Raw genomic sequence first — 21,556 nt, forward strand, 5'->3', positions numbered from 1 at the left:
ACGAAGCCTAGACATGTGGTCTGACATCTTTCTAGATGCTTCTGTGAGTGTTTTTGGATGAGACTAACATTTAGATCTGTGGACTCTGAGTAAAGCAGATTGCCCTCCAGAGTGTGGGTGGGCCTATGCATGCAATTAGTTGAAGCCCTGGATAAAACAGAAGACTGAGAAGTTCCCTGAGCAATGGAAATCTCTGCAGCAGACAGCTATTGGACTTGAACTATGACATCATCTCTTCTTTGGGTCTACAGCCTGCCAGTCTACGCTGTAGATTCTGGACTTGTCAGCCTCCGTATTCATATAATGCAATTCCTTAAAATAAACCTCTCTTTTCTCACTCTCTCTAGACTAATACACTCACTTAACATACACACAAAATTAAGTTATAGACCAGGCTATAATCATTTAAAGGAAATGTCTTTATTTGAAAAGTATAGAATTGAAAATATATATTAAATGTGTGTGTGTATATATATGTACAAAAATTAGATGTTCTAGGGAATTAAGAATCCCTAGAAAGTTTCTCTTTTCTTCTTTTATTCCCTTTGATAATATCCTATCATCTATACAGAGTAAGAAAATAAGGGGGGATAATTATAGCAGTTTTATTTAAAATTTCAAAATTATTTTTTTATATAATTGAGACATGAAATTTAAATCATGTATATGAACACAGAGATGAACATATGTGCTTTAAACACTGACAAAATCCAGTTACAATATATTTTTAAACCAAGTTTTCTATTTTTACAACACAGTGAAAAACTACGTTCATAAAAATGTATACGGGAAAATGTAATAGTTAATGTGTTCTCTTTTCAAATATATGACTCTGAAGGTAATGTGCTAGTATCACTTTAAAAATCTATATACAATGCAACAAATAGATTTATAATAATACTTTCCTTAATAATTTATTCACTGTGATTCATAGAAACTCCATGAAGGATCATCACTTAAGGAACTCTCCTGGTTAGAATCACACATTTTGAATGTTTGGTCAAAGGAACGTGAAAATGCCAGTTCCTGGCACAATGAGTAGAAGGCAATAAGCTACAAGATGGCATACTTCAGATAAAGACAATTCAGTTCCGGAACAATTTTTTGGGCAAGTGGTACCTTACTCTCATTAAAGATAGATCGTTACTGCTGAGGGCACTGGGTCTCTGGAGTTGATTTGGAAGACACGTACAGAATAGGGTGTGATTTCTTACAAGTTTCTTTTTCCAATTTGCTTGTAGTGTCACTCCCTTCTTTAACTTCTGTTTGAAGCCTTGATTCAGCAGCTAACCTACAGGCATTAAAGCATCCACTCTGAATTCAAATGTGGTTAAGAAAAACTAAAGAAACAATCCTCTAGGATAATGGTCCTGTTAATGACACATGGTGAATTTTTTCTTAGGTAAACAAGGAAAATAATTACAGTTGACTCCAATACCATTAAAAAAACTAAGACACTGCCTCACCAAAAGAACCTTTTTATATCAATAGACTTTAATTTTTTCAAATGTCTAAAGAAATATCTTTAAGGTTGATGAACAGTCATGGAAAAGCCTAAATTAAAGAAAGTACAATGAGGGTGCCTTTCATGATAAGCACACCTAGCAAAAAAATGGGAGTGCTAAAGAACTGTTTTAGTGTTAACATGACATACAAAAGGCAAATGCGGATAAAATTTAACAAAGAATCCTGGGCTGCATGAAAAGATGTCTATTTGTCTCATAAAAAGAACTCAAATCGACTTTCAACTAGCAAAATAATAACTTAACAAAAAATAAACAGTGAAGAGATATTTCAAAGAGCCTATAAAAATGTTTTATAGCAAAATCATCAATTAAATTTATAAAGCATGCAATAGTGAAGTTCCCAATAAAACCCGTATTTATTATTACAATATTATCATCAGATTGTGTGTCTAAATTAATCATGCAGAGAGCAAAAGGTTGGAAAGTTAGCAGATGGACTCACACACACACAAAAACAAACATTTTGTGGTATTTTATTTGTTTTTGTTAACTAGCAAGACAAAAAAATTCCAATGTGCTGCTTGAGTTAAACAAGTAGCTAAATACATTTGGTTAAGTAATTTTTATCAAGCAAAAAAACGGCAGAAAAAGAGATAAAGACAACACAGATAGCATAGTTTGCACTGATCAATTCTGGAAATCCACCTCCAGAAATATACAATGGTCAAGCACACTTACACACCGGGTCACATATCTACAAGCATAACCTGCTGAATTCAATTCAGAACTATTTGAAAAGTGTGTGTGTGTGTGTGTGTGTGTGTGTGTGAGAGGGAGAGAAGGATATTATTCATTTAAAGTTACTTTTTTTCCTTGAGAATGTCAAGCTTTTACTTTATGTGACTTATAGGTTATAATGTTATACATAAAAATTCAAGGGATGGAAAAATAATTTACTTCTGTTAATAATAGCTGCTGACATTGTTGAAGTGCTTTCATTGTTGAATACTACATTTAGTACCACTGAAGACTTGAAAAGAAATCACATAAAACATACGAGAAAGCCCTTTTACATAAGGTGATTATGTCTTACTATTTCAATTAAAATGAAATAGTAGTAAAATGTCTTATTCTGTACCCTGCCATCTAAGACTGATGTAGCACCTTGAACATCTCCTTTCGTAGCAGACAATATAAGCTAACTATTCTCACATCAATATGCTTAATTTTTTCCATGTCTATTTATTTTAATTACATCTGTCATTCCATTGCATAAAGATATCCTTCATCTTTTTTGTACCTTCTCCATTTTCCTCATTCACTTCTTTTTTGCTCACTCTTGGTCCTGCTATACACATCAAGAACGTGTTTCTAATTCCACCCTAACCTCAGCCACTGTACCTACTTTTCCCTTCCACTCACTTTCTCTTACCTTCTGGTCTCTATTATTTTAATTTTTAAGGGATAAGGCCCTTATAACATTAATTCTTATAGACATACAGTCTAACACTTCCTCTTTCAGTCACAAACTTAAATATGCAGAAAACTAGAGGCTTTGAAGTTTGGGTATAAATGGAAAATGAATTACCTTTGATATTTAAAAATGTCAAAATAGGTACTAAATCCCATTCTTGAAGGCTTAGGATAAACAATTTCAAAGCCATAATAAATCACACCTAACAAGTTTTCTGGAAGGCTGAAATTTCTTAGAGTAATGGAAAGCCCTTTTAGGAGCTACGTTAACTTTCCTCTCAAGGCCCCTCCTGAACCAGGAAAAAAATAACAGTACATTTAATTCAAACCAACAGAACATTCAGAGATATTATAGACTGTGGTATTTCTGCCTCATGACACAGAAAAGTGCTCCTTTTAAAAATAATTCCCTTATTCAGGCGTCCTTTCCCCTTGCAATCATTTTAGTCTTTCTTAAAGTTTTAGAAAATCGGAAGGTAGGCAGATGAAATTGGGGAATTATACTGCATGCAATACTGAGAAAATAGATACAGAAACAGATAGCACAGTTCATGCAGCGATAGAGAAGAGATGGAGAGGTCTGCTCGTTGCCTGGGAGGAAAGAGGACACTGACCTGGGAGAGTTCGGGGTGTTTCCACTTCTTTCACTTAAGATTTCCAAGTCAGCTGGAACTTCTATAAGTTTCACACATTTCTTTTCCTTCCTTGGCTGAATATCCACAGGCAGATTTTTGTGAGGAGAGAGAATGACTCCTGCTGTGTTTACAGAAACTGTCTTTTCTAACTGCAAGTTGTTGTCTTCTAAATTGCTAGGACAGGAGTGTGCCTCCTCTTTCTGAGGTGGTAATCTATAAACTTCTCCAGCGGCACTGTTGGCACACACGTCGGTAGGGGTGGCTGTATCTACAGGCAGTACCTCACGCCTCTTTTTGAGTACAGGTACTTCGATTTTCTCTGAGAATAAAAACAGTTAAAAATATATCTAGTAAATAAATCAAAGATACAACATAAGGTACAAGTAAATATATATTTTTCTTGCCTTTTTTCCATTTCCATTCCCTTAAAACCCACTCATCTCCTTACTGAATTATATTGTCTTCAATCCTTCCTCTTTCATGGACTCTATTATTAACTGTATCTTTTCCAGGCTATCTGGCTATAAAAATTTCTTTGGGAATTCAACATATTTGGCTCTAAGAATGAATACTTAAATGTTCTGTTCCAGTGTTTTATAAAGTTGCATGGGGCTTCATAAGATCTCAGCATGGAAACGAGGAAGGATACAGTGGCTAAGAGTCAGGGATTCCAGGTACAAATGCTAGTGCTAATAACAAACACTCTGCAGCTGGGTGACCCTGGGAACGTACTTATCTTCTGAGTTTTGTTTTCTTTCTTTTTTTAAAATCTTGAATATTAATAGTCATCATTTACTGAGCAACTACTAAGTGCAAAGCACTGTGTTAATTACTGTATGCATTCACATTTAATCTAAGAATGAGCAAAGTATGAGCTTTGTTTTCTTATCTGTAAGATGGGGATTAAAAGCACCCATCTAGTGAAGCCTCAATATCGTGGGCTATAAGGATCAAATGAAAAGAGGCTGAATTTTCTGAATATGGTAATTTGTGCCTATTAGCCCTACCCACAAAATATATTCAAAATCTGAGTCCTTCTATCATGGATATCTCCCCAGTTCAAACCTATTACGTCTCACTGCAGACTGCTGCAGTAGACTTCTGTCCTCACTGCCTAACATAACATCATTCCACCCCCCATGCAGGCCCACATACACAGTCACTGAATTAACTGTTCTAAAACCTTTCCCGAATCCCCATACCAATGTGTCTTTCATTTTCAAAATCAAAGTATTAGTGAAGTTGGAGAAACCATGGCTGAATGTGGGACTGGTGCTCTTGCTCTACACTGCTGTTTTCAAATCGTTATTTTCCCTGTCTCTTGCCCTGCTCCTTTGGAACCCACATCCTCCAGGTTCACTGTACTTCCTCCTATTTGCTGTGTTCAGTTCAGCAGGCCTTTTAAATTCATAATGGATAATGCTTAGTCAGGACAGGCTATTAATCAGGGAAGAGAAAAAGGATGAGAAAAAGAGAAGCCCTTTTAAACTATTAAAAAAAAAAAACCTTATTATTGCTGACAACCTTCCCACTACTGTTGAAAATCACTCCAGAATCACTGAAATAATAATGAAGAGAGAGAGATGTGAACAGTTGTAGGGGCAAAAACTGGCTGAAAATCTATAACCTAAAATATGTAACACTTTTTTTTTTGTTCTAAGAATCATCAGATTCTTAAGTTCTTTTACTTTTGGCCTTTCATTTTTTAATTTACATACTGTAAAATCACTGTTTAAAAGTGTACATACTATGCAGAGCCTGTATGGTTAGGCAATTCTCTTGGTGATTAGACTTGACAGCTATCCTCTAATATCTGTCCTGCTGTTGCTTAATAATAGGACCCCAAAGATTTAATAGTTGAGAACATGGGCCCTGAGACTCAAGACTGAATTTCTCTGCTTTTCCTGTGGGCAGGAAAGGCCAAGTGACTAAATTCTGCTCAAGGAGATACAGGTTGATGAACACTGCAAAAGCAGCTTAGATCCTGACACTGACCAGTCCTAGAATGCCTCCTCCAGGCTTTTATCAGGGGGAGAAATAAATACCTATCTTGTTTAAGTCTCCATTATTTTTAGGTTTTCTACAAACGTTAGTATTAACTAATATGGCTCCCGAACATTAGTTGCCTCAACAAAACTGAACTCTTCGGTATACGTAAGATGCTGCATGCTTCAGTGGAGAAGTCTCAAATGGCAAGGTTCTCCTACAGACATTCAAAGAGTACCCACTGTATTCATGCACACCCAGGACCCAGTTCGCTTTGAATTTTCCTACACATGTTGTATCAATAAATTTGTTTTATTAAATATAGATACATAGCTGCAAATTAGTTTGTAATGTGATCTGCATAAAGCTGAACAACAATAACAAAAAAGATCTCTTGGAGCTTCTCATGGTATAAAAGACAAAATACATGAGGCAGACATACCTTCAGGCTCATACTTCAGTTTTAACTCATCTAGTTTAGCTCTCAATTTCATATTTTCACTTTGGGAAAGCTGGAGGCACCTTTCATTTGCAAAAAGTTTTCGCTCAATATCCAGAGCCCGCTGGCTCTCAAATAATGCTTTCATTCTCTGGATGGACAATTCACCTTTAGTGCTTTCATTTTCTTTGCTATGTTAATTTTTAAAAAAGGAATATTAAAATAATACATGAAATAAATAAGTGTAGTTATTAGTGCACATTTTTTTATATTTGAACTCAGTAAAACACACTTCCTTGGAATTTTTAGTAATAAAGAAACACTAAACATAATAAGTTTTAACAATAGCAGTTTCAAATAAAAAATCTCATGCACTCTTCAAAGGAAACTGACAAATGGAGGAAACATTCTTTCCACATTTATGCATGCATAAATAAATACCTTTAAATTTTAAATTACATGTTACTTATTCTTGAAAAACTTACTAGATTGTAAGAACATACTAAAGTTCTTTTCACTTACCAATCTAAAAAGCTAAACACAAAGAATTAAAACATTTAATTATTCACTGTAAGTATTTTTCTTCAATAACCAGCACTAATTATATCTTGAATAAAACTCATTTGCTGCACAGAGGTATTTTTGCTGCCTTCTTTTCTAAAATTTTCTTTTGGCAATTTTAAATCAAAATTTGGCAATTTTAAATTTGTAGTCAGTACTACTACTTACTAGAAGCAAGTCAAAAGAGTCTCCATCTTCCCAAGCACCTAACACTTACTTTAAGTTGTCAAGCTTTATCTGAAGTAAATCTGTGTAATAGGTGTCATCTTCCAGAGCACCAGAGTTGGCTGAAGGCTTAGATTCCATACTTTCATATAAACTCTAAAGAGAACAACAATTCTTATTAGTTACAATAAATAACAAATTAGGTGAGTGTTAAGGTTTATTAATAATATCAGCTACCACTTACTGAATGCTTATCGTCTGGCAGGCACTGTGCTAAGCCCTAGCCACTTAACTCATTTACCTTCTAAAGTAGGTACGAGAATGAGCATCCCTCTCTTACACGGGAGGGAACTGGCTCGAGGTGCTGCAGGCAAGTAAACTGAGAAGAGAGAATCTGAACGCAGATCTGTCTCCAAAGCCTATGCCTGTTACCACACCCAATCCCCTGGTTTCTCTCTCCTGGATTTTAAAATGGAAGAAATAAATACTCTGGGTTTAATTCTGGCCTTTATGACAAATCCATAAATTGCAAAAATATGAAAAAGAGTGGAGATTCTTACAGTTATTTTTGGTGCCTACTCTTCTGAGATTCTGATGGAATCTCTATACAATTTCTCTAGGGGAAAAAAAACGTAAATCTGCTTAGAAATGTGTAAACAATTTCAGAGGTTGCCATTCAAAGCCCCTAACTTAATGTCATAATTTTGAAAGTACAGTGCTGAGTCCACTGAGGAGCCAAATACACCTGCCAATTAATGCTTTACAAATTTAACCAAAACTGCAGTCTTTCCACAGTTCTTACAAGAGAAAGAAATAAAGTTACATAAACTTAAAATTTTATGATACATAAATGGCTACCATTTAGAATGCCTAAGAGGTTATTAACATTTAAAAAATTTGTCATTTGTAAACTTTAATTGGTTCTTCAGTTAGTGGGAAGATATCTGTGTCCCCTAAGTTAATTTATAAATTTAATACAATCCTAATAAAAATACCAACAAACTTTTTTGGAGCTAAACAAGATGTTCATAGGGAAAAACAAACATGCAAGAATAACCAGGAAAATTCTGAGAAAGAGAAGCTATGGTGAGAGAATAGCCCTAATAGACAAAACATACGATAAAACCTCTAAAATGAAAAGTGTGGTACTGATGTGCAGATAAGCAGACCAACAGAATAGAATGAAAATCCAGAAATAGACTCAGGTGTAAATGGAAATTTGCTATATGATAAAGGTGTCATTTTAAAACACTGCGACCAAGATTGACATTTTAATGTGATGCGGGGACAACTGGCTAGTTATTTGGAAAAGATAAAATTAGATTTCTACCTCACACTACACACAAGAATAAACTTCAATAGAGATCAGGTCTCTAAATGTAAAAAGTGAAACCATACAAATACTAGTAGAAAACATGGGTTAATTTCTCTATACATACACACACAAACACACACACACACAAATAACTACACCTATGAAAACATGTTCAAACTGACTCATTATTACAGAAATATAAATTAAAACTACACTGAGATACCATTTCTCATCTATCAGACAGGCAAAAATTGTAGGAGGTAACACACTCTGTTGGTGAGGCTAAGGAGAAACAAGCACTAGGACACACTGCCAGTGGGAATGTAAATTGGGACAAGACGTGTGGAGGAGTTTGGGAACGTCTAAGAAAACTGCATATGCATTTACTTTTAACCCAGTAACTGCACTGTAGGAATTATCCCTGATGATACATCTACAACAATAAGAAAATTCATATATATGCAAAATGAGCTTTGTAGCACTGTATATAATTGCAAAATACTGAAAATAATCTAAATACCCAGACATAGGACGAAGTATGAGAATGCACACAATGGAATTCCCTGTGCTGTTAATAAGTATTAGGACGACCTCTCTAAACTGAGAGGAAGTGATTTCCAGGTTAAAGTTAAATGAAAAAAGGAAAATGTGAAAGAATATGTTATGCTTCATTTTGTCCAAAAAAAAAAAAGAGAGCGAGAGAAAATAAAGCTGCTCTTTTTGCAAAAAGAAACATGGCACAAGTAAACCAGAAAACAAGTGAAACTGGCTACTTAAAAAGGGAGGGGTGGAAACAGGGTAGAAGGGATGGGGGAGGCAGACACTTCTCTGAGTATACTTTCTTTATACTTCTGACTTTTAGCATCATGTTAATGTTTCACATGCTGAAAAAAAGTAAATAAATAAATTCAACAAGGATGGATGGAGGGCAACAAAATGAAACAGAAACAAACCTAACTGCATTTCAGACCAATAATATACTTGTACCAAAGAGGGTAAGGGATGAGGGGTAAAAAACCCCGAGTAACTTTAGAACACAGCATTTTGACTATACACTCTAAGGCTAAAAAAAAAAAGCAAACACCCTGAACTTTAGTGAACAGGATAATTCCAGAACTGTATGTATTCTAACACTGAGTAAATAAGTAAATAAGTAAATATATTGAGGACATTAAGAACCACGTCTTTCACTGTTGGAAAAATGGGGTAGGCAATGAACCCTGTGATATTAGACTCAAAGTGGAGTTATCAGTATGAGATCAAAGTATTTTTATGTGTATGTGTATGGTTATGTGAATAAATATACTCACACAAACCTAAATACACACACAAAACACTCATAAGTATGTACACAACACATACATAAATATATTAAATATACACAGAAAGACTCCTAGTTCTGACTGCTGAGAGGGTCTAGAAGTGATGACATTCCAGTAGAAATAAGCACATCTAGTGCCCAGATCTTGGTTTCTAAGTGCCGTTCTCCACTTAAAGGAAACTGTGCTCCTTGGAGAAATGCTGATTCCAGGGCTGGGGCAGGTGAGCTAGGAATATCTTGTGCCAGAGTAAGGAAGCACTCCTACTGGCCAAATATGGGACAATCAGAGTAAATAAAGAAGTTATGGGCTATAATCCATAGGATAAAATAAGGATTCATGAGGCTGTACTGAAATAAATAAATGAATAAGTGGGAAGGAAAAGTTCTTCGTTTCAATCCCTTTATTATTCTTCTAACTAATAAATGTAGAAGAAATTACCATTTGGCAATCATCATAGTAATATCTGTTTCAGGCAAGAATCATCACTGGATGTTCACGTATAAGGAGAAATAGACATATACTTGGTCTAAATACCTCCCCATAAGATACTAATTAATTACAAAAAGAAAGATCATAACTGTGCAGGGGAGAAACCTGGGAGGCATAACCATAACCAAGCAATCAAGGTTAGTATCACCATTAATAGCACAAATGGACATCATGTGCCACCTGGTGTGACACACTGAGAATACAGTAATACTCCTATAGCATTCCTGTCAAAAATACTTAGTCTGAATCTCATTACATTACACACACCCAAAATGAGAGACAATCTACAAAGTAACTGGCTGTACTCTTCAAAAATGTCAAGGTCATAAAAGATAAAGGCTGAGGAATTGTTCCAGAATAAGGGAGACTAAGAAGACTTGACAATTAAATACAACATATGATCACCAACTGGACCCGAGAAAGGAAAGCATTTGGGGTAGTTTTGCTTTGCAAAAAGGACATTGGTGGTGATTGTTTAGTAAAGTAAAAGAGAGCTTAGCTAATACTATGTATCAGTGTTAATTTCTTGATTTTGATCATTGCACTGTGGTTACATAAAAAACTGAACTTCAACAGAGATACAACCTGAGAGTAAAGGATATCTGGTTCGCAACTTACTCTCAAATGTTTAAGATAAAAATGTACACACGTGGCAGAGGAGAGAAAATAATAAAGCAAATGTGAAGATGACAGTTGGAGAATCTGGATGAAGGACATATAGAAATAATTTTACAACTTTTCTGGGAGTTTGAATTTATTTTACAAAAATTTTAACTAGTTTATTAAACACTTCTATGAATCCCAGTTACCACACAACATTGAACAATGTGACAAAAATCTTACTGTGCATCCATTAAACAATGGAGGTGGAGAGCCCTAAAAAATAATCAACTACTGGTAACACGCAACAGAAGGAACAGATCTCATTGACATAATGTTGAATGGAAGATAGAAACAAAAGAGTACATGTAATGAATGATTCCATTTATATAAAGTTCAAGAGTATTGTATATGTAAAACTGATACAAAGTTTGAAGGTGGGAGTACTCACTTAAAAGGGACATGGCAGAGCTTTTCTGGAGTGCCAGAAGTATTCCATATCTTGAGCTGGGTGGAAATTATGTATGTACAACTCACTGAGTTGTACACTAAAGATATGGGCACTCTGAGTTAAAATTTACAACAACAACAAATGTGGGGGGACCTATCTATTAAAAGGAGCAGCAGTCTAAAACACTGAAAAGCAGAAAGAAACTGGAAGAAAAAAATTAATTTAAATATTGGTAAATCTCAATGGAAACAATAAGTTAATTATATAATAAAGAAACATATTCAAGTTAAAAGTATTAAGATATTCAAACCAAAATTTGGCTGCCTTTCTTAAAAGTGTTTACACATACCTTAAATTTCTCCAGATTTCTAATTTCACCTAAAAGATGTTTAATTTCACCATTCTTCTGCTCCAACATGGCAAGCAACCGTTCCTGTTGTTCAAATTCAGTTTGAGACCCTTTCATTTGTAGTAGTGTGGCAATTTGTAACTAGAAAAAAAAAAATCCCTCCCCCATAAAATTGAGTGGGGGAGAGGAAGATTCTGATAACTATATTTTTGATACAATTCATATTTCGTACTATATTACTTTGACCTCATTTTAGAAGCTAATTAGCTATTTCCAGTCTAATAATCTAATAATTTGAAAACATTTCTATCAATATATCTAGTTATAGACATAACTTTTTAGTACTTATTTTGACTAACTATGAGTGGTATCTGAAGTCCATAGCAATTACTTGTACTCCTGTGAAACATAACTGAACCGCGCGGCTGTGGTCTGGAAGCACATCACTTTTGTGGTAAACAAACCACTAAATGAAATGGTCTGGCCGAATGCTGTACTCGACTCATCATGTGCACTCTCCTTAGGGGTCTGAGGGGGTTTCTCAAAAGGTAATGAACTCCAGTAGTACTAAGTGGGCGAAATTATTAAGCTACTCACATTCACAAATATGAGATTCACAAAGGACAAGGATGGAAAGCAAAAGTTAAAAAAGGCAATCTAAGGATACTGAGGCAAACATCAATGTAAGTATAAATTTATTTTTTAAGAATAGCAAACAACTTACCTAATTATAACTCCACCTAAACTTGGAGTTGCACAGCAATCAGCAGGAAATTAACTAAAATCTAAACCTTAGCATTCCTTTCTGCCCTTGGAAATTTCTGGAGTTCTGAAAACTGTCAATTAGCTTAAACACATTTTTGAGTAAAGCAAGCAATGACAGGAGGTTGCAGGTATGGTTACAAGGAAGAGAGAAAGGTGATTTTTAACACTTTGAAGATCCACTTTTTGTTCTTGCTTCAAACTGGAGGCCAGACACATTCAGCCTAAGATTCAGAACACTACTTGCGTCTTAACGACAGTCTGGGATATCATGGGAACGTTGAGAGATTAGTAACAGTAGCCCAACAAATACAAAAAGAAAACGAAGAGCAAATGTGAGAACATTTACGAAGAAATCACTCCCAGACAGGGGAGAGCCTCAGTAAACCAGATAGCAGAGTCTAAATCCTTAGAAGTAAAAGCTACAGCTACTGTTGAGTACGCTGGCATTTCCTTATTTGGCAGGCACCGTGTAAACACTTCACTACTCTAAGAGGTAGGTTCTATTGTCTCTGTTTCCCAGCTGAGGTGACTGATGCTCTGAAAAGTAAAAATACTTGTCCCAGGTCACACAGCTAAAAAGTCACAGAACTAGGGTTCAATCCCAAGTTCATCTAATGCCAAAGTTTAATCATTGACCCCTTCCTATTTCCTTGGGAAATCTCATCATCCTGAATAAGAGGCAGGAAGCCTTCCAGGCTTCTAGTTACCACCATAGGAGAGTTAGGCATAACAGATCTGGCATCAGGATTCTATGGGCTGGTACAATACTTAAATCCTTCTAACTTGCAGATGCTTTCCTGTTACCAGCTGTTTGACTAAAATGATGCCCAACAAACCTTTAAAATTAAAAGGGCTTATATGCTTGACTAGAGGAACTGCAAGGAAAGGAAATCCAAATTTCACTCTATAAATGAGCCTCTGTGGGAGAACTGAAGAATGGTGAGACAGCTAGTTTTAGTTGAAGTGGAAACCTTAGGGATAGTCTTAGAAAGAAACCAGGCCAACAGCAGGAAACCAAAACTTTAAATTCTTGTTTCTTCCCACTCCACAGAGAAAGATTTGTACCTCTCTGGCAAGGCTAGTAACAATTGAAACCTCAATCAATCAATGGATGCTAAGTACACTATTACTAAATTTATACAGGATTAATTTTTTAAATAAAATACAAAGGGATCTTTTACTCAATTTAAAAATATATTTTTCTAAAATCACAGAGTTCTAGAAATAATTATTTAAGTATATTCCTTGAAGGAAAAGATGCTTTCTTTGATATGGAATGCTGATACAAAATAGGTTTAATAAATCTTTGATCATAGTAATTCTATACCTTCATTCTTTGCATCTGCTCCCTATTAAATGCATTTTGCTTCTTTAGTGACTGGTACTTGACTTTCATGCTGATAAGCTGACGTTCCATTGCTGCCCTTCGATCCTCCACCTAGAAAATATTAAATGTTTAATTATGCTTTTATTAAGCGAAATGCCAATTTAATCAATGGAATATTTGTAAGTACCTCTGCAAACAAGGAGTTGCCTTTACTGTTAGGGTCCAAGGCTTGCTGAAGTGCCTGGTCTAACTGCACCTGAAGATCCTGATTTGCTACACGAGCTTTCTAAATTCATAAGAACACAATTTAGCTAACACAAGTTAGATTAGCAACAAAATTACTTATTATAAACTAGAAAATATGATCTTACTGTAATCATAATACCTCTAAGGCATTATAGTAAGAAACTGCTTCTTTCTCTCGCTCCTCTTTTTCTTCTTTAAGCCGGTCTACCTGGCGCATCAGATTAGTACTGAGAAGCTCTAGTTGTTCTTGTCTGTACTGTAGCTCATTCACTTCTTCTTGGAGGGTGGTCTATTCAACAGGAAATGAAAAAGAAAAAACTCTCTTGATTAATCCTTCATTTAGCAGTTGCTCAGTTTATCCATCAGCAGTGGTTATCACCCCAAACTAAACCTAAAGAACTAGTAAAAGGTTAGATGATACATAATAAAATAATAAAAATTACTAAATTTTCCAGCAGGGAATCAAATAAAAGGCTCTAGACACTGTCTTTCTTTTCTATGAATTTAAGTCTTTAGTTTTTAATTAACTTCAGCCTACACTGATAAAAACTACATTTATATATCAACTTCCATGGGGCCAACTTTTTATATTGGGCTTTTGTGATCCAACTAGGATCAGAATAAATGTCTCTAAATTCTTCCAGAGGTTTTATTAATCTAAAAGTAAAGTCTGCCTTACCTAATCATGTAATCTAAAGCTTTATTATATATGAAGTAATCCACCTAAAAACTCTGTAAAACATTTTCTAATTAGATCAAACTTAGGCTAAAAAATATTTCAGACTTAAAACTAGCGCATAAGGATTATTACAAAAATATGTAAAAAAAAAAATACAAGGGAAAAAAAAGGAAACCTGAGAACACACATGCCACAAAAATTACCTTCATGCTTTCCACTTCAGTCAGCTCAATCTGAAGAGCAAGCATCTCTGAAGACATGCTTTCGTGTACACGTTCAGACATTATTCGCATTTCCTCCGATTTACAAGAGAGGAGTTCCTTTTGATGATCCACTTTGTGCTTCAGCTGCTTTTCACTAAGCCTAGCTTCATCTAATTCAGCTTTCAGTTTTTCTAACTAGAGTTAAAAAAAAAAAATCACAATCTCATAAATCAAAAGGTAATGAAGGTCATCAGAACACAGATACAGTACAAATTGTTCTGGTACCTGCAGGATAACTATTTTGGAAGACAATCAAGCTGAACAAAATTACTTAACTACTTTTCCTAAAATGTCATAGTTTCAAATCTTGGAAAACTAAGAATTGCATTATTAGGAAAAAACATAACCAGCTCAAACATAATTTCACTGATAACATTACTTAAAATGAGAGAACATTTAAAAAGAGAGTCAATTTGATGAGAAACTAATGAACAGTACAGGCGGTACAGGTATGCAAAAATCTTAAAAACAATGCTACATGGAACAGTAAAAATTGAAAAACGAACTTCTGAGACAACAGAAAAAAGTCAGGCAAGTTTTGGTAGAGAAGGGTCTGCAAAGTATGGACTCTTTACAAAGGGAAGCCATGATAAAAGTTCGGGATTCATTACAAGTAACCTGACGGTGCTGGTTTGATGAGGGTGTTCAGTGAGACAATCACTGAACAAGCGTTTGTTTTGTATTTGTGCTTGAAATGGAGCCAGTAAAATGTGTCACTGGACTAAGTACTGTGACACACGCTTTCAAATCAGAAAGCCTCAGTTCAAATCCTGAAATTTCTACTCTAGTCCAACTTTACTCAATCTGTTTGAACATTGTTTCCTTCATCTGTTTATGGAGATACGAATGGCGCCCCCCTGATGGAGTTGTGTAAGAACGGGATCATAGGTAGTGGCTTATCTTCAATAAACAAACTATAAAGTATCAATTCTAATGTACGTTAATGTACAAGAAACTGTTGGTTTCTTTTATGGAATTCCAAAGTGTACCACTAGTTGCAGTGAAGGCTAGGGAACTAGTCTTCCTGAAAAGGGACTGACATACTAAGCACTATAAGGAAGTCATGCTAGTCACCAAACTAAAACTCCTCAACAAATATTCAAGTACTAAAATTAAATAGTTCTACTTAATTAGCAGAATGTTATTTACACAAGTCTCCTAGGTAAATTCTTGTTTCTCAGTGTTCCCACTCCCAGCATTAAGATGATGAAGCCTTTGATCCCAGCTATTTTGCGAAGACAGTACTAAGAAAATCTTACTTTACCTAAAGTTCACAAATGGTTGCACAAGCATGAAATATTTCTGCTCTAAAATACACAGCTAGACAAACCTTATTTTTCAGTTCATTCACTTCCTGTCCATGGCTTCTGCTCAGCTGTTCTTCTAATTTCTCCAGCTGCATTTTTTGTTGTTGTTTGATAGCTTCACATTCAGAGCTCAGACTTTCTAACATCCGACTCTTGAGCTCAACTTCTCTCTGAAGAGTATATTTTTCTTGTTCATAATTCTAAAAAGATTCAATTATAATTACATAAAAATAATTTAGTCACCACACACAGTTTTCACCTTCAACTGAATTATTCCTGTTTCGCACATTTGCTGCTTTCTCATAACCACGTTAAATCTAGAATAACTGCATCCAGTTAATATCCATCTTAGAAATATGCAATTAATATGAATCTTAAAAAAACCTTGAGGTGTATTTTGAGAGTACATTAAAGTTCAGGCTAGGGATATGGTAATTGCTCCTATGCCCTGCCAAGGAAGTAAAAAGTGCTCTATGGCTGTCAACGTGTCAAGTAATCTCTGCCGGGGGAAAAAAATTATCTGCTACATTTACATTTTGAGATTAAAGTTTATATATGTTACTGAGCATTTACTAAATAAATCTGATTTATTCATTCTTTCAATAAATGTGCACTAGATATCAGAGATACAGCAATGAATTAAGACAGACAAAATTCTTCTCTCATGTCAGGTCTCTCCACGACAGTGGGGAATGAAAAACTCAGATGGAGCCAACAGCTCCTGTAAAGCCCACGAGGCAGGATGCATATAGCTAAGAACAAGGGAAAGTAGCTTTGAGATGAGACCAAACATTGACAGAGGTCAGATCATATGGGGATCAACAAGCCCAGGTAAGGAGCTCAGATTTTGTTGTAAATATAATTGGAAGTTGCTTTATGCTCTCTGCAGGCTGTGACATCATCTTTTGTATATTCTTCAATGACCACATGGCTGATGTGTGAAGAATGAACAGTATGAATGGCAGTGCAGGAAGCAGGCAACCTAGTCAGAAAGCTACAGCAGTGTAGTAGTCTAAGGGAGAGATGACAGTGGTCTGAACTAGAGTGGTGACAGCACAGATGCATGTTTTGTAGGTTAAGTTCTTAGAGCTTAATGGATTAAAGGTGAGAAATAAGGGACAGAAAGATATTGAGAAAAGCTCCTAGATTTTTGGCTCAAGTAACTAGATGAATGTTACTACTTTTACTAAGGAAAAGAATTTTGCAAGAGCATGTTTGGTTACTGGACAGATAATCAGCTATTCTGTCTGTTTATGTTAAGTTTGAGATGTCCATTAGTGGGCAACTGAATACACAAGTCTAGACTTTAGGGGAGAACTAAGGACTTGGCATAGGGTCATGGGGCATCTTAGATGTTATTGAAAGCTACAAAACAAGTTAGGTCATCAGATGAGAGTGCAGACAAAACAAAATCTTAAGTCCAAGATGTGGTAAAGAAAGTGATCATAACTTAATTTTTCAAACTCAGAACACATCAAGTCAGAAAGAATATTAGAAATTCATTTAGTTCATTTCCCTTTGATAGGGATGGGGTGGGAACTAAGCCTGAAATCTTCAGAAAAGAAAAATAATATTAATCACTGCTAGACAACACAAATTCTCAATGGCTAAGCACATGCTTATAAACAGAGAAGTCTACAGACCCCTACCTCAGTCACGGTCATCATTTCATTACGGCATTTATCCAATTGATCCTGCAGTTCACTTTGGCTCTCCACTAGTTGTAAACCATACTGTGCAGCTTTTAGTCGCTCTTCTTCAACCTCTTTGAGCTTGCATCGAAGATCTGCTATTATATCTGCCTCCATGATTTTTTCCTATCTACTGTAAATAGAGCAAATCAAAGTACTTAAGCTTAAACAAAAAACTCCATATCAATAAAAGATGTGTGTGAATATATGTGTTATATATATATATACACACACACACACACACATATACATATATATATATGTATAAAACCACTGCCATATAAAAACATAGTATTAAAGATTTTCTTCCCTACTTTTAAACAGTCAAATTTGCATTCTTGTTCTAAGAGCAAGGTCTGACTATTTTGTTACCTGATTTGAGACCAACTCAAACAGAGCAGAAAAGAATGAATACATTTAATTTTGCTTCTAAGTAATGCAGTATCAGGAAACTGTTCAGTTTTGTGTACTAAGCTTCCTTAAATGCTAAGGTAGGGTGGGTGGGTCTCATATCACTATATAGGTAACCAAGTTAAGAGAACTGCAGAAATCAAGAAACTTTATAGTAGCATAACTGCAACTTGAAACATAAAAAGGCAGCTTTGAGTAAGATTCATAAGGACTAGCATGTCCACAATTTTTCACAACAGCATTAACTTCCTGAACACATTAAATCTGCCACATTAAATGTGCTTTATTGAAAACAGACTCGCTAGCATTTTCCTAGTTATCCATAAAAAGCCATGCAAAACAAACCATGTTCAGAGTAATTAAAGAACATTGGTTTCATTTTACATTTTTAAGTAAGGACTTAAACATTATATATAGAAACATTCCACTTTAATTCAACCTCACTCATCATCCTGTCCAAATTGGTTCCAGGTTCTTAGGCTAGACTTAAACTCAGCTTTGCCTTCAAAAAGCAACAAGCCATTATTAAGGTATTCTCCCATGTCTCCATTCAATGCAGCCATTCACTCAACAAATATTTCTTGAATGCCTTGTGTGCTGGGCCCTATTCTGGGCACTTCAGATACATCAGAGGTCAAATGGACCAAAAAAAAAAAAAAGCTCTTCTTTCATGAAACTTATCTTCTGGGAGAAGATATGCAAGAATAATATAATAAATAAATGCATTAGGAAGTAGAAGTGGAAAAGTATATATATAATAGGATAAGTGAACTTGGAAGAGGTGGGGGCATTGTTGAGTGAGGAGCCCCTCAGATACTTCAAAGCAAAACCTTGCAGAGGATAAGAGAATTAGCCATGTACTATTTAGGGAAAGAATGTTCCAGGCAGAGAGGTAGCACTAAAGGTGGAAGGAAGCCCAAAGAATGGACAAGCTACAGTATACAGATAAAAGAGGAGACTAGGGAAATCAGGCCATTGTAAATAAACTTTGGCTTCTAGTCTGGGTGAAACGCAGAGTCACTAAAAAGTTTGAAGTAGGGATATGATACATTCAAAAGGATCATATTGGCTGATATGCTGAACATTTTGGAGGAGAACAAGTTGGAAGCATAAAGACCAGGTGGGATGATCATTCATGTCAGTGTGTCTGCACAGGAGATGATAAGAAACGGTCAGATTCTGCATATATTTTGAAGGTAAAAGCCAACGTGATTTTCTGACAAGTGCAATGTGGCATGTGTGAAAGAGAAGTAAAAAATTCACAATTAGGAGAACACCCTAACAGCAGTTTTGGTGGAGAGATGGGGGCAAAAGCCTGATTAGAATGGGTTGGACAGAGAATGGTAGAACAGGAGACAGTAAATATAGTTTTGTTGCAAAGAAGAGTAGATATAAATGGGGCAGTAGCTGGAGAGGAAGTAAGGTCAAGTTTTTGTTTGTTTAAGGTGAACAAATTTTTAAGAAAAAATAACAGCATGTTTGTATGCTATTGGATAGATCCAGGAGAGAAGAAACACTAATGATACAGAAGACATGGAGAACTACTGGAGTGATGAATAAAAAGTATGGTATCTAAATGCGCAGGGGCTTTTCTGGACAGGAGCATGAATATTTCATATAAAGTAAGGGAAAGTAAAGCATATGGGTAAAGACACTGGTAAGTAGTTAGATACTGTGTGTTGGGAGTGCCCTTCTAATTGCTTCAATTTATCAGTAAATTAGGAAGCAAGGTCTTTAACTGAAAATGAAGATGAAGGAGGAAATATAGGGGTTTAGAAGAGGAAAAAAAAAAAAAAAGAAAGAAAAAATATCCTTTTTACAGCCAGGACTGGCTGTCACTGCTCTAAAATGCAAGACCTTTCCAAAGCTTGTACAGGATGGGGCCAGCCACTAATTTGTTGCACTGTTAATAATAATTTGTATTTGCTAAGGATTTACCATTTGCCAGGCAGAGTGTTTCAAATGCACTGTTGCATTTAGTTCCCTTGATGGGCCTGAGTTAAGTACTACTGTCATCAACATTTACCAAAGAAAGAAATGGAGCTAGCCTCAAGACATCCCAGCCAGCAATATCCATAGAAGCCAAAAACTAAGCTCTCACTCATTCAAGAGATTTGCTGCAATTCCTACTATGTCTCGGGTATTGTCTTATTGCTGTGGGCACAGTGGTGGCCCCCAAAACTAGACAATATCCCTGCCTTCTTGAATCTTACAGTCTATTAGTGCAAAGACATTAAATCAAATAACTGAAATGTAAAGTTACAAGTGTGATACGTGCAAAAGGGAGTGATGTGTGGTGCTATCTGAGCTTATAACACAAGGGAGTCATCTTAATCAAGGTAGTGGTGTGGGTGGGGGCAGGGTAAGAGGGAATACAGACAGGAAAGATTACCCTGAGGAAGTCACTTTTCAACAGGTATAATGGATGTGTAAGAGTTAACTTATCAATCTGTGGAGAAAGGTAGCTAGGGCTGAGTAACAACTACAGCTAATACGTGCCAGACTTTGTGTTTGGTGCTTTGCATTCATCATCTTATTTAATCCTCTCAACAACCCTATGAAATAAAAGGTTTCTCCTCCACTTTACACATGTGCAAACTGAGGCACGGAAGGGTTAAGTAACTTGCCCAGGGTTATCGGGGGCAAGTGAGATGGGAACCCATATCTAGTTTTCAAGTCTGGTGCTCCTAACCACTTTTCTGTTCTGCCTCTCAGAAACGTACCATGTAAAAAGCATTTAGGAAACAGGGAGCTCAGGGAATCAGGCTGCCTGATTCTTACCCTACGTTTACTACTCACTGGCTGCATCAACCTGGACAACTCATTCAATGTCTTGCTTTGTCATCCATAAAATAAAGGCAATAGCATCTACCTAAACCGAAACATAACTGAGGCAGCGCTGTTGTCCAATAGAAACGTAATGCGAGCAAGATGTGATTTTTAAAATTTTATAGGAGCCACATTTTTTTTAAAACAGTAAATATTGGTGAATTTGACTGTTTAACCCAACATATCCAAAATATCATCATTTCAACATGCACTCATTATAAAGATCATTAATGAGATTACTTTTGGGTGTGACTTCAAAATCCAGTGTATATTTTACATTCACAGCGTTTCTCTATTCGGAAGGCCACAGGTGACCACTGGCTACGGTACAGGACAGCGCAGACCCAGCGTCCGGTATCTCCCGGAGGCCCAGGCAGCGGACCCGGCTTTCTGTATTAATGCACCATTCGCGGGGGTGTCCGGGCGGCCCACTGGATGACTGAGACCGGCTCGGAAGCTGGTTTATCGGAACCGAGTTCTGCTGAAGAAGCGGCGCCAGCTAAAAGCCCGGGAGGAGACCCAGAGCCCCAGTTCCCTTAGGCCCTGCTCTCCCCACCCTAGAAGTCCCCCCTACGCCGCTCCCCAGCGCCCCTCTTCCCACACGCACCTCCCTCCAGGCCCCTTGCCCTGACCTCTCTCCTTACCCTTTGCCCTGCTGCTGCAGCTCAGGGAGCCCAGGTCCGTGACGCTAACTCTGCCGCACAACACAGACGCCGGCCGCTGGCTATCCGGTAAGCGCCAGGGCTGTTTGAATGCAGTTCCCGCGATAACTCGCACATCTCGCGAG

At 36.3% G+C, this 21,556-nt stretch overlaps 1 protein-coding gene across 4 annotated transcripts; it reads right to left on the minus strand.

The window, feature by feature from the left end:
- Positions 1 to 592: 592 nt before the first annotated feature.
- Positions 593 to 21,546, minus strand: SPDL1 (spindle apparatus coiled-coil protein 1). 4 transcript variants are annotated; one of them, XM_032465123.1, is made up of 11 exons: positions 17,488 to 17,662; positions 15,862 to 16,038; positions 14,472 to 14,666; positions 13,729 to 13,878; positions 13,531 to 13,629; positions 13,344 to 13,454; positions 11,252 to 11,392; positions 6,778 to 6,881; positions 6,003 to 6,190; positions 3,554 to 3,893; positions 593 to 1,291 (listed from the first exon to the last, which is right to left on the minus strand). In XM_032465123.1, exons 1-11 carry the CDS (start codon positions 17,644 to 17,646, stop codon positions 1,144 to 1,146), a joined length of 1,812 nt encoding a protein of 603 aa, XP_032321014.1. In that variant the 5' UTR covers positions 17,647 to 17,662; the 3' UTR covers positions 593 to 1,143. The 4 variants fall into 4 exon arrangements, with proteins under 4 accessions (XP_032321014.1, XP_032321013.1, XP_014419400.1 ...); XM_014563914.2 differs by lacking the exon at positions 593 to 1,291 and adding an exon at positions 21,414 to 21,546 and having other exon boundaries at positions 3,355 to 3,893; XM_032465122.1 differs by lacking the exon at positions 593 to 1,291 and having other exon boundaries at positions 1,313 to 3,893; positions 17,488 to 17,646.
- Between the last annotated feature and the right edge of the window lie 10 nt (positions 21,547 to 21,556).

The sequence above is a fragment of the Camelus ferus genome, chromosome 22 (assembly GCF_009834535.1).
Source record: "Camelus ferus isolate YT-003-E chromosome 22, BCGSAC_Cfer_1.0, whole genome shotgun sequence".
Taxonomy (NCBI): Eukaryota; Metazoa; Chordata; class Mammalia; order Artiodactyla; family Camelidae; genus Camelus; species Camelus ferus.